Here is a 13943-nt window from a genome sequence, read left to right as displayed (position 1 = left end):
TGGCGTTCAAACGTATTTCTCGATTGGGTGTGAAAATGATGCTTCGATAAGATGAATTGAACTGAAGCCGATTTTTCTCGGTTAGGAGAAGGAGAATTTGTGGCTAAAGTGGTAAATCAATGTTATTTAGTCGAAACCCCAACAATAGATACTCGAAAACCACTCTAAAAATATTTTTGATAATTTTTTGCATTTCTCAAAACCGTTATTTTGTTAGATATAACTGGAACGAACAAGGTTAGGTTGGGTTAGTTAGGTTAGATGATCCAGAGATCCTCTTGGATCACTCTAAATGCCTTTCTGAAGCCGTAAAATTATAACACGAAAATATGAGCACCCAGGTGTCTAATTCTTAATCTCAAAAAAGCCGAACAATGAAGAAGGAAGTGTTGAGATTTTTCCGACTCGTCTTCTTCCATACCCCTACTGCATCTGGAGTCCTGTAAGATTTTCAACCTTATAGCATTGACGCCGTTAGGGCGATGAACCCTCAGGCTAGCTAAAAGGATAAAAGCTCACTAAATGCCTTATGATTGATCTTGGACCAAAAGGATCTTGAGACAGCGCATGAACCGATGGTATCTATCTAATGACACTGATAGGGGGGTAGCATACCTGTGATTTCGCTGTGGACTTGTTCCTAAACTACTGTCTTCACATAGTGACACGATGCCATTGATAACGAGGTTAGGCATTCCTTAACAAGACCCGAGTGCACGGTTAGTGAGATCAAGGCTGGTTAGTCCGCCCTGTTACTAAAGTTAATAGTCACTTCTCTGTAGGAGGCTCACTCTGGGCGAGTAAATTTTCCGCTACCTTAAATACAGCAACCTCGTCCATGCAACCGCGACCTGAAAAACATTGCTAAATGTCATAAATTGTCGTGCTTGGAATGGAGCTTAGTGCAACACACATTCTAAGGAGCACCGTTCAAAGAACTCTCCCAATTTTCCTTGCAAGTGTAGTCTTTTCTTGGGCCCTCCACCAAACAAAGATGCCATAGAACGTAATAGGCTTAACTATTGTGTCGTCGATCCAGATGACCAGATCGGTGAGAGACCGCACCTTCTTCTAATGGCTAATCTGCAGCATTATAAGGTAATTAATGTTTTCTTTGCTTCCATGAAAGCTTCCTAACTGGGACGAGCTCGAAATGCTTCACTGTATCCGCAGTTTGCAGTCGGATGCTTCCTAGCTCCTTTATGGTATGGAGACCCACCGCGATGAAGGGTTCAAGTCCTACCCTGTAAGTGGATGCTGCGGAGCGGACGAACTCTTCAGCCAGTTCATTCCCCGCTATACCTTTGTGATCGCGCACCTCCTGCACCAGTAGCGATTTGATCTCATAGACAGAGATTGCTTTAAGTAAGTATGGTTATACGTTCGTTGCGATAGTTGCGTTTGAGGTTTATCTCTAATCACCGAGTTATGGTAGAAACTTCTGCCTGAAAAATGCTCGGAAAACTTCACATAGGTATGGAGAGTTTGGTGTGGTCCTACGACTCCTGCACCAATTCCCGCCGACATTTTCGAGCCATCAGTGTACCACTTTATCCTTAAGCAGTAAATCGAGAGTGAAATCATTCCATTCAGCCTTGCGACTAAGTGTAACCTTAAACTTTTTGGTGAACTTGGAGCCCTACCGAAGTCTGCAAAGCTCCTAAGGCTCAAGCCACCACCCCGTACATGATTATCGGACGCACGATCATAGTGTACAACCACCTAACGATCTTTGGCTTGCAGCTTTAGGATTTACCAGCTAGTCTATTGCAGGCCATTACTGCTTTACTCGGTTTGACCAAAATCAACATCTTGCTTCCACCGCAGAGAGGAATCCAGCGTGAGACCAAGATATTTGACCATGTTGGTCTACCTCTCTGCTCCCAAGCGTAAGATTCCTGAGGCCGGGCAAGGACATCGTCTGGTGAGCGGGGCGATGGTCATCTTGGTGGTATTGCAAAGGGCTTGCTGCACCTTCCTTTAGTCAGGTTTAAACCTCTTTTTATTAGGCCGCAGAGAATGTCCTCGAATTTACCTACCTATAATAACAATATCATCCGCCTAACCTTGACAGTGGATCCCACTGACAGTTAGCAAAACTAGTAGGTCATCCACAACCAGGCTCCAGTCTATGTGGACTTCATCTTCAATCCTTCACTACCTACCCTTGGCTAAAATAGCAATAGCCAATGTAATTTAACACTTCTCAGAAAGAAGTTTCCAGGAGTTCAAAAGGGACATGTCCAATCGCAAAACCGTTGTTTAAGTTTACTGGAGGAGTTGGAAAAATTTAGATATTCTTACACAGTTTCTGTATGTCTGTTTTTAAATTTAGCCGTCAATAATAGAACTCACTGCAGACATCAAAGTCAATTCGAATATTTCTTTCCAAAACAACCAACTACCCCTAACCCTATCTTCGCCGCCACATTCACAGCATAGACTTACACATGTGCTAGTATCTATCATTAAGCACTCGAACCCTTCAAAATTTACGGTTGTGGGTCACGAACAAGAGACATGGCTAATAAAATATGGTAAGCAATAAATCAATTGCACAAAGTGAAGTGAGTAGGCATACAGACATAAAAGAAAATTTCTATCTACATACTTACTAATAGTATTCCCCAAATATACGGTTTTTGCCACGCCGTGTCATAAAATACTGTGGACGTGCTCTTGAGCCGATGAAACGGCCGAAATTCGACACAAAATTCAATGCTTCATTAGCTTTAAGTGAAAGAATGCGAAATATTTAAAGTAAAATAAGATTAATGCATAAAAAATTATTTAAGGTAGAGTACGAAATCAAAAAATTCCTGATTAAAATTAAATTTCCTGCTAAAGTATTTTTGCAGCAACCTCGTGAAAATAAACTCACATTTAACCTGTTGAAATACTCGATATCAAAGTTAAGAAAAAAATTGGCATTTTGCTCCTAACTTTCGCTCGAACTTTTAATCATACAATTTCGTCGAAAAAAATCGCTAAAAAAATGGATTTGGTTTAAAAAGTTCGTTTATTTGCACACCCTGTACTGTTGAACCAAATTTGGAAATTCATTTAATCGGTTTTAGTTACAAACTCACCCTAGGCCTCAAAACCAATTGAAATGTTGATACTATGACGTGAGTAAGTGCATTAGCAGCGATAACAGTAAACAAGTTTTGGCAATGCGACACCCGCAACCCTACACACACACACACACTAATAATGCATTTTCAATGTTAAGTTGTTGACATTGCGAATTAAATCACTGCACTACAACATCAACATAACGACTGTAAGCGAAAGTCAGTGTCAAGGTAGAACGCAGACATTTCCATATTTATTTGCACATATGTAATAGTATATATGTATGTTTACACCCTTGTGTATATGTATTTAAGTCTTTGAATGAATTAAGCTCAAGCTGTGCCACTGGTGTTATAATTATTTTATGCCTTTGCATGCTAATTCACATGCTATTTATATATATTAATGTAAATAAAAACCGGCTAATAGATAAGTGCTGAAGCCCTTGAAAATGGTAGAAAGTGAAAAAAATCATAATAGAATAAAACCAGTTGGAAAATATGATATTCAAAATAAAGGAAAAATTATAATCTAGGCGTTGTGAGTTGTGAACTGGAAACAGAGAAGGTTGGTTGAATTTTTAAGTGTTAGAAATGGTTTAAGTCGATTTCCAGCAAAACTAAAGATCAAAAGCAAAAAATATATATAGCACAGTTGCAGTTTATCGAAAGATCTACAACTCTTTTGTGTACACTTTTTTCACATAACCTTAAAATGTATGTGAAAAAATTCAAAAAAACCAAGTTATTTATTTTTTACAAATAATTGTTTTCTTTATTCAAAATATTTATTTTTTCCTCTTATCTTGATTCAATATCATTTAAGAACACTAACTTTCAATCGAAAATTCTCATGTCAAAATATTATTTTTTACTCTGGACAGGATAACAGGTGAATTGAAAAGCCCCCGAACTATTATACAATAGTAAAACACATTTTTTTGACACAAAGTTTATTCAACGTAGTTCCTTTCAAGGATGATAGACTGATTATGTCAACTTTTCGATACAATTTTTATAGCACAAAATAGGTCTCAGTTTCGGCGACCACCTCTTCATTCGACAAAAATTTATTCCCAGCGAACATTTTTTGAGATTTGAGAACAAGAAATAGTACGGTGACGGCGGAAGCACCTCGAAGCCCCATTAATAGGTTTTTGCCATCGTTTTCACTGACTTGTGACACGGAAAGTTGGCTTGGTGAAACTGCACTTTCTTTTTCTTCAAATGCGACCATTTTTCAGCGATTTCGTTCTTCAAATAGTAAAATAACGGTATGTAATAGTCGCTGTTGATGATTATTCCTTTTTCAAGGTAGTCAATAAAAATTATGAAATGTGCATTCCAAAATACAGACGACCTTGCCAACCGACTGTCGCGTTTTGCCGCGCTTTGGAGCGGGTTCATCATGAGTAGTCCACTTGGATGACTGCAGATTGGACTTCGTTGTGAAATGGTGGGGCCTTGTTTCATCCATTGTCACATATGAATGATAAAATTCGGTTTTATTAAGGCTTAACATCCCCAAACACTGCTCCGAACCATCAACTCGTCGTTGTTTTTGATCAAAAGTGAGCTCGCGCGCCCACACACTTTACACAGAACGTTCTCATACCCAAATATTCATGAATGATATGATGTACACATTCATTTGATATCTTTGGAGTGCCTGCAATCTCGAACAACTTCACTTCAGGGTCACCAAAAATTATTTTATGGAGTTTTTTGATATTTTCGTCGGTAACAACTTCTACTGGACGTCAACTGCTTTTACCGTCTTCATTACTAATTTTACTCGTCTAAACTTAGCATACTAATCCCTGATGCTTAATTTTTCTAGGCTGTGCCCAGAAACTCGTCATCAAGCCTAGTGTTTACTTAAACTGTATTTTTACCTTTCAAAAAGCAGTATTTCATCTACAAGAGAAATTCTTTTCCATCCCTTTTGAAGGTTAGATAACTAAAAATCAGATAGATTTATGGGATTTGTCCATTGATCTGTTGTAATTTGCCAAACATTGTGAGAAAAGGAAACGTTGGAGGCCTTACAGAGTATATATATATAAATTATCTGCGTGACGAGCTGAGCCGATTTAGCCATGTCCGTATATCTGTCCGTCTGTATATATGCGAACAATTCTCTTATTTTTGGGGATATCGGTCAGAAATTTGGAATGCGTCCATTTCTCACGACGAATTTGCTCATGTACAGAGATCACTGATATTGGACCACTGAAGCATTAGTTGTCATACACACTGAACAGTCGAAATCAGGCTGTTGCATAGAAAACTTTTTATAAAAAATTAAAAAATTTGGCAGAGTTTAATATGTATGCCAGACGTCGCTAAAATCTCCTAATAGATCGGACTGTAAATGCAAAAATCCGACCCAACTAAACGATCCAAATCTATTTAAAGCTACCTTAGACAATGTCTAAATAAAGCCTATATCGCAATATTTTGTGTAAAGGAGACAAGTAGCAAATTTTCGCTTTTTAAGAAGTTGATATTGCTAAAATGTAGTTTGATCCAAATGTTCTTATATATCATAGAAAGAAGAAGAAATGTACCATTCTTCCTTACTCGAAAGGCAACGTTACCAAACTTGAAATGGCGATCGTTATATAACTACTAACGTGAGAAACTCTAACTACTCTTCACTTTATGTTTTTAAGTATTGTAATAAAAACGAAAGTGCGCTCATTTCCACAAAATCTAAACTAGAATTTTACGGTTTTCAACAAAAAGTATTAAACAAACAAAAGCAAAAACACATAAGCCCACATGAGACAAATGTCGAGAGTACCACGCGATTTTCGCTGTGGCAAAATATTTGTGGTATCTACCATTTGTGGCATGACTTTTAGTCATTCGTTGTTAAGTTGTGTTGTCACTTTGTGGCGCTTAAATCCTAATATTAATGGCGCAAATAAAGGATTGCGAAAGTAACAGCAGGCTAATGTTTAAGAAACCAGTAGGCGGCAAATGTGCGGGAATTACACCTAAATAAACCATATAAACACTCGGTGTGGGAAGTTCTGATATTTAGTATGAAGCTGCTTAGCACTTAACTCATGCAGAACTAAGATTAAAATTAAGTCTTGGCGCATATAAATTTTACAAACAAATGTTGTTAATTAAAAGGGTTGGATTTGAATAAAATATTTTTCAAGGGCTTAAGCAGAGGTTGTAGTCTGTGTCAGCAAAGTATTGGATTAGCTTTCTATTAGATGTCAAATGAAAGTAAGTAACTTCTCGCAAAACCTCGAGGCAGTCAGTTGAAGGATGTCGGACGTCGGAGACCCTACAAAATATATATACATTACCTAAATGATCAGCATGATGAGCTAAGTCGATTTAGCCATGTCCGTTTGTCTTTCTGTATATACGCGAACTAGTCCCTCACTGTATCAGATATCGATATGAAATTTTCACACGTTATTTTATCCTCCGGTGGCTGCTCTTGTGTCGGAACCGTTGTTATCGGACCACTATAGCATATAGGTGCCATACAAACTGAACGATCGGAACCAAGTCCTTGTATGGGAAACTTTTTCATTTGACGAGCTATCGTCACAAAATTTAGCACGAGTTATTATTAAGGCAATATAATAATTATAATATAAAATTGTTCAGATCGGATCACTATAGCATATAGCTGCCATACAAACCGACCGCACAAAATCAATTACTTGTATAACTAGAAGCTTGTTCATTTCAGAAGGGTATACCAGCTTCTAGTTTCTAACTTTTTGGTATAAATATATATACATATTTTACGTGATTTCGTCGATTTATATCTAATTCACAATTAGACTTAGGCGTCTACATTTCTTATCTACAATCTTTCCAAATTCTAGTAACGAAAATACTTCCGGGTTATTTATTGTGAGCATATCCACACATATCGACTTATGAAACCTTGTCGATATATGTGTATATACCGGCAATAATGTGTGCAAAAGTTTGCACACTCACGGAAAATTCACATCAAATAAACAAAAGTCTTTGTAATGTTTTTTTGGGGTAACCCGAAGCCAGCGACAGACGAATTTTGCCAAAGCGTTTTATTTTTTCAGAGTTTTTGTTTATTTATTTATTTATTTGGTGTTTCCATAACATGACAACAGCTAACAGAAATTTGCAAAAACGGTGACACGTAAACAGTTGCAATGTGAACACGGTCGTGTAGTGCTGACGAACATATTATGAACAAAACCGAAGCAGTTGCTGCGAAGGAAAAAAGCAGCGAGTAAGTGCCGCTAAAAAATACAATTTTGGAAGAGTTTGTTATGTAAAAAATTAAATAACTGACTTTGCTATAAATTCTTATATTTTGTTATAATTTTGAGTCTCTTTGCCATAATTTTAAATTCTATTTTGCTATAACACTTAACTCCTTACTTTTTAGTTTCAATTTACCACGCATAAGTGCTGCCTTGGAGCGTTTAATTGGCACAAATGTGGTGCGTCTAACCGATCACAAATTCATGAGTGAGCTGCGCCAGCGACTGGAAGAGGAAAGCCGCATACAGCTGGAGCGTCGCATAAACGCCAGAGCGGTGAGTTGACAAATACGAATTGATTGCAAGCGATTAAGCACGAAATAAGATCTCGCGGTTAATTAAATTTTTTAAGCACCAGCGCTCAACTCTAACAAGTTCAGACAATTAAGTTTAATTTAGTCCAACAAATCTCACAAATGTCGGCCATTTACTCACCGTGACCTTTTGCACCCACAAGCAATTATGCATTCGTATTGTAAATGTTAGTGATTTCACGACTTAATGTTTGGCATATTATCTATGAAACTTTTGCGGCCAACTTTTGGGACTATCACCCATTAAAGCAACTTCAGCCGTCAGTTTTGGCGCTCCCGATTCTCACTCAATTGATTTAAATGTGGCTTTGACATGGCATGCTACAATACCGTTTATTTGCTATAGCAGCAAGTCAAAGTGTGATTCTGAAGTTCTAAGTGAGCAAGTTTTAGCAAATTTCGAAGTTATTATTAACAGAACAAACTGTTGTGCCAACAAGCCAACAAGCAAACATATAGCCAACACGGCTCCGTTTACATATCTTCACACGTTTACTATAATTTAGGATGACCCGATGCAGCATTTCGGCTGAAATTTCGGCTATAGAGCGCTAAATGTTGTTATCGATCTCCTCGAACGTTGCTGGTTGTTTGCCGTAAACATCTGACTTAACATACCTCCGATGAAAATTATTTAAAAACGTTAAAACTCACCCTCTTGTTGGATATAGCAATCGTCCTCATCGATTTCATCAAATTTCGAGAAAAATTTCTGGTGAACATTGAGCTAAAATGCGCTTTTGATTGTAACAGCATTTTCTGGTCCTTTGTGAAAGAAATAAGGTCCGGCAGTTCACACCAAATGGTCAATTTTTGGGCATACAATTACGTTTCCTGAATCACACGAGCCAAGCCAGAAATGGGCCTTTTTTGATGGGAAGGTGGCATAGATAGGTAGGTAGGAGTGCCGCCCTATTATATTTCGGGCTCAATTAGCACTAACTGTGCCATTTTGATGCACTAGTCGTACATATTTTTATTATTGCTATCACGTTTCATCATCTCATTAAAACCATTTTGTCGTTTCCACAGAGCTACTAATGTCCGATATGCTTTTTGAAGGCATCCATTCAAGGTTTGATGCTTGATGGATTCCAAGTATTCTGTGTCGGATCTGCGATAGGGCTGGGCATTCACAAAGAAAGTGGAAAATTGTTTCCTAATTCCCCACCAGTTCGCAGCCTCGGCTGAAGTTATTGTAGGGGATACCCATTTTGGACGCATGTTTTCCAAATGGCCAATGCCCTATTATGGTAGCAGTTCTGAAGATACTTTTTCTGAACCTAAGTATTTAGTAAGTCGTTAGTTCTTTTCTTGTCATATTTTTGCCATTTCTGTTTAGTTATATTGTATTTTGTTGTACTTTCCCATCTGATGTTTGCTAATTGTTGATATTGAGCTCTCTCCTGATCGATCCTAGTGGGCTTAGTATTAACTCTGCCTCGGATTCGTTTAAAAAAGCTCCTGCCTTTGCCAACTCGCCTACTTTTTCGTTGCCGAAAATGTTCCTGTGGCCGGGAACCCAGATCAAGTCTAGGTGGAGCCCAGTACTGCCGCTTGGAAGATGCTAGCCGAGTTCGGTAGACGGATAGAGAAAGAAATGTCCAGGCCATCGGAATATACTCCCGTGCCTGCTCCGCAGTCTATTTTGGACCCTGAGTTAGTTTATGATATCACTATGTTCATAGTTCTTAAGTGGCAAAATGTGGTGAATTTTTGAAATTATGCGAAATTTTGATCACCTTTGTACCAAAGAAAAGGTGACAAGATGACATAACAAATCTTACTGAACACACTAACAAAAATTTGACAAAAATTCATTAACAAACATGGCCGCTACGAGCTGTCGAAATCACGTCTTAAAAAGTTGGATCAATATATTTTAATAATATATTTCCTTCCATTTTTTAGCGGCCTTATTGTCAGATTAAAGCTGTCAAATCACTAAATGGTTATTACCGCAATATTGGGTTATATATTATCAACTTAATAAATGTTATTTGGAAACTATAATATCTTTTCGAATTGTTGTTGTATAATGTCTTTGTGCCATCAGTGAACTGACAGCTTGACAGTTATATGAAATGATGTCATGCAAATAAAATAACTGCCATATTGGTTGCGCTCGTGGTTACAGGCAAATTGTACTTGTGGTCATAACTATATATAGATGTAGATAGCCTAGCCTATGTAGAATTGTCTAGCTTTTGGAAAAGATATGGAAATTAGGTCATGCGCTCGAATCAAGGACGAATGTGTTCTTGAACTTGAGCTGAAAACCGATTTTCAGAAAAAGAATTTAATAGGCACAGTATATTGACTCAATTTATATAATGTCATGACAGGCATTCAGATAGCACCTTAATTAAGAAATCTATTTTAATAAAGTACATTTATACGTATTTTACATAAGTTTGCTAATTGAATTAACTGTTATATATTAATTATGACTGAAACGCCTATAAAGCGGTATAATTTTCTCTACAATAAGACTGATCTTTCCCAGAATCGTGCAAATTTTCTTCCATTAAGCACGCTGTCATATAAAATAAGACATTTAGACTTATGTATGTCTTATACTATTGTAACAATATTTTTTCAACTTTATGCCATCAAATACTGCACAATAATCATTTTTCATAACAACCAGCTTCGCGAGGTGGAACGTGAACGTCTCCTCATCATCGAAGGCAAAACGGACGAAATACCTGCCGAACTGGCCGATGATCCCATATTTGTTGTCAATAAAATTGCGAATAAAGAAATCCAAAAGGAGCGTGCCAAGGTGAATCACAATTAATCTCAAACAAATAGCAAATATTGCAAATTTCTTACGTCAATAAAATAAAACATAAAACTCGCGCATACTTTCAGCTCAAAACCAATCGTGAGCGCAATGCGGAACGTTTAAAGGCGCAAGGCTCGAAATGGGAACGCGAAAGGCAAAAGTATGTGGAGGAAGAACAAATGCGCGTTGAGAAGATAAAAGAGCGCAACAAGCAGCAAAATGAGCTTGAAGAACAGTACAAGGCCGAAGATGCGGAACGCGGCATGGATTTACTGCGGTAAGGCAACTTGTAAGCGTTAATTGAAAAATTGCTCAGTTGCAGGCTAAAATGGCAAGCAGTTAAATGATACGATGCGAAGAAAGGCTAATTTATTATATACACTTCTGCTGATTGTAAGCAGAGTGCATTGTTGTAGCAACATTCTATGCTGCTCATAATCATTTTTTTGCTAAGGGTTAACTCGCCAAGCTGTTATGTCGTTAACATTGAAATCATTTTAAAGCAAAATTATTCAGAATAATAGCTATAGCATGCCCACAAATAGGTACATATGTATGTATGTGTATGTGTTGGTCATAATTCGCTACAACGCCCAGAAGCAGGCTACATTTTTTCGTGGCATTTCCCGCACTGATTCTCAGAATCAGAATTTTCACACTTAGCATTTCCAATTACTTGGCGAGGAGTGACTTTGGATTTTAACGTGCATTCACTCCTATTTTAAGCACCAAAAATATACACAGCCACACATAAATACATAACGAGTATACGCATATAGGTGAAATGCTTGTCGATAGACATGAGTTAGTGCGCGTCTAACGGTAGCTGCTAGGATTAAATGGGTAAACGTAAAGCTTGCTTGCTACTGGCAATAATTCTAATTATATCCAAGCTGTGAATAAAATGTTTATTTTAAGCCTAGGCTATGGCAGACTAAGCGACTTAGCCATTTTGTATACTTTTATAGCACGTGCAACTGCATGGAAGCTATAGAAATAATGGTTCAGCTGTGAATATGTTTCACCTACTTTAAGAGTTGGTTCAATGAACTATTCAATAATTCATTCTGTCTTATAATACTTTTCCATTGGTGCAGGATCGACAACGAGGAGTGGCGCGAGTGTGAACAGGACCTCAAGCGCTTCCTGGAGGAGGAGCGCGCCAAGATGAAGGAGCGCTCATTGCGCGTGCCGACACCATTCACATCGGATAAATTGGATATATTAAATATTGTGCGTGCCAGGTAAGCGAATTTTTTGTTGTTGGCAAGCGCAAATAGGATATGAAAATTTTATGAAATTGTATGAGATTTTTTACTACTACAACTTAAAGTGTTCGTCCGTTGCCTAATAATTTTGCAACTGATTAAGAATAATCCCACGAGATAAATAAAATTTCACTATAAAATTGTTCCGAGTCCCTGAAAAATATTCTACTGACTTACTATCTGATCAATTTTGACCCGGACTGGTCCATTTAAACTGCACTCGCAAAGTCTACAAAAAATTTAGAACGCTAATAACTATTTGTGACAGAAAATATCTGTTGTTTGATAAAACACTTTTTCTGAACTATATTGCATGCAATTTTAAAAAGTCTCCAAACTCTACAACGAACTGTTTTCAATATGACAATCTAAAATGGGAATTTTACAATTTTTTTGGTTATTTTGGAAGAACTGTATAGAACTTAAGTAAGTCTCCAAACTCTCCACTGAACTGAAAAGTTATGCAGAACTTTTAGCAAACAGAGATAAGCAATATGACAACCTTTACAGAAATATAATTAAAGTCTCCAAACTCTCCGCTGCATCATCTGAGTTGTTTTTGATATAAACAAGTAATAAGTCCATTAAACTTTGAGACTCAGCATCTGCTGTAATCAAACTGGCTGACAGATCGTGCTCATGTTTGGCGTACTAATTAATGACGGTTCTACCAACTTAGCAAAACTATTAAATAAAATTATCCCAGGAAATTTAATTACAATTTCCAGGTGCTTTTTTGTCTTAATCTATATTCATAATATTGATGAGTCTTAAAATCAGACAAACTTAAGGCTTAGTAACCTTAAAATTAAAGATCGAGAAATAACTCTTTAAATTATTTATTTCAAGGAAAAAGTTCCGCGAAGCCGAACAACGTATATGCAAAGAATTAGAGGAGGGCGCCAAACCAAAACCAGTTGCTAAAGATATTAAACTCACCAAGGAGTTGGCGGAAAAGACGGTGAGTATTATATTACAGCCAGTTTATTAGCAGTTTAGATTACAGACAACTACATTACTACCGCTTTTGTCTGCAGGCTGTCATACAAAAGCATGTACAGGATATCATACAAGCCGAAACCGAAGGCATCTTCGAGCCGGCTATAAGCAAAGAGGCGGCCAAGGAGATGTCTGAGCGTGAGAAGGAAGAGCGACAACGACGCAAATACTTGGATGACGCGTCCGATGTTTCCACTGAATCGGAGATCTATGAACAAGGCAGCACCATAAGTGAATCGAAGCGGCGCCATGCAGCTGAGCTGGAAGAAGAAATGGAGTATGATGTGGAGCGTGGTTATCTTATTTCCAAAGCGCAATTTGAGCAGTTACGCTATCACGATGATAAGATACTTATGCTGCAGAAAGCATCGGTGAGTAAAAACTAACAATGCCGCAACAACAAAAAATGTATGCATTTACTTTCATTTAATCAACAGGATATGCGTGAACTATATCAACTGGCCGAGGAGATAATAATTGGTGAACGTGTTGAGGAAGAAATCGTAGAGGAAGAAATGGTCGAAGAGGAAGAGCAGCCGGTCTACGAGGAAGAGGAGGAGGAGGAGCCCATAGATAACAATTTCTAATAGATGAAAATGGCAGATAGAAAATGCACTAAGCGGCAAACACACAAATAAATTGCTAAATTTGTTGTAGTTGTTGTAGTTGTAAATGATGAAATGCAGACACTCAGGCGTAGCTGGCTGCCTTTGATAATAACTGACTAAATTACTTACCAGCATTTTCTATGGTTAGCTTAGGAAGGGTATGCGTTTGTGTCTTTTTTTTATTTGAAGTTTTCGAAAACTAAATTCTTACAACAAGATTATGTAAGTTGTGCACTTAGTTAACAGCAGGGCAATCGCTTATAACAAAAAGTAAAACTGATTAACTCAAATTATAACCAGTTAAGGATAATAATGGCACATGCATACAAATTTGGCACAATTAATTCGAATAAAGTTGTTTTTGGCTAAATTTACGAAATATCACCAACTGCGTTTGACTTTGTTTTTCAGCTAAAATACGCATTTATTGGAAAACCGAACGGAAAATGTTAAGCAACATGATGTGCTTAGAGTAAGCGTTGCGCTTAATTGACATTTGATAAACATTTTAATCACTGTGTCAATATGATACATGAAAAATATAACACTTACTAACTAGTATAGCCAGTAAAGCGCGCATAAACGCCTAAAAATATGCAGCGGCAC

At 37.4% G+C, this 13943-nt stretch overlaps 1 protein-coding gene across 5 annotated transcripts in view; it reads left to right on the top strand.

Annotated features, from left to right (window-relative positions):
* LOC120769398 (RNA-binding protein 25) overlaps positions 1 to 13721 on the top strand; it is a 32582-nt gene extending 18861 nt beyond the window's left edge. For 4 of the 5 annotated variants that reach the window (XM_040096373.1, XM_040096372.1, XM_040096369.1 and 1 more), the window contains 7 exons: positions 7486 to 7636; positions 10325 to 10459; positions 10549 to 10739; positions 11560 to 11706; positions 12580 to 12691; positions 12768 to 13100; positions 13167 to 13721. In XM_040096373.1, the coding sequence (XP_039952307.1) occupies positions 7486 to 7636; positions 10325 to 10459; positions 10549 to 10739; positions 11560 to 11706; positions 12580 to 12691; positions 12768 to 13100; positions 13167 to 13316 (1219 nt within the window). In that variant the 3' untranslated portion in view covers positions 13317 to 13721. Of the gene's footprint in view, positions 1 to 7234; positions 7327 to 7485; positions 7637 to 10324; positions 10460 to 10548; positions 10740 to 11559; positions 11707 to 12579; positions 12692 to 12767; positions 13101 to 13166 lie in introns of those variants that run through there. The other variant, XM_040096374.1, reaches the window with a different exon arrangement.
* The last annotated feature ends 222 nt before the right edge of the window (positions 13722 to 13943 follow it).

The sequence above is a fragment of the Bactrocera tryoni genome, chromosome 2 (assembly GCF_016617805.1).
Source record: "Bactrocera tryoni isolate S06 chromosome 2, CSIRO_BtryS06_freeze2, whole genome shotgun sequence".
Classification (NCBI taxonomy): domain Eukaryota; kingdom Metazoa; phylum Arthropoda; class Insecta; order Diptera; family Tephritidae; genus Bactrocera; species Bactrocera tryoni.
Note: the sequence above shows the minus strand (reverse complement) of the source record. Positions and strands in the feature narration are given on the sequence as shown.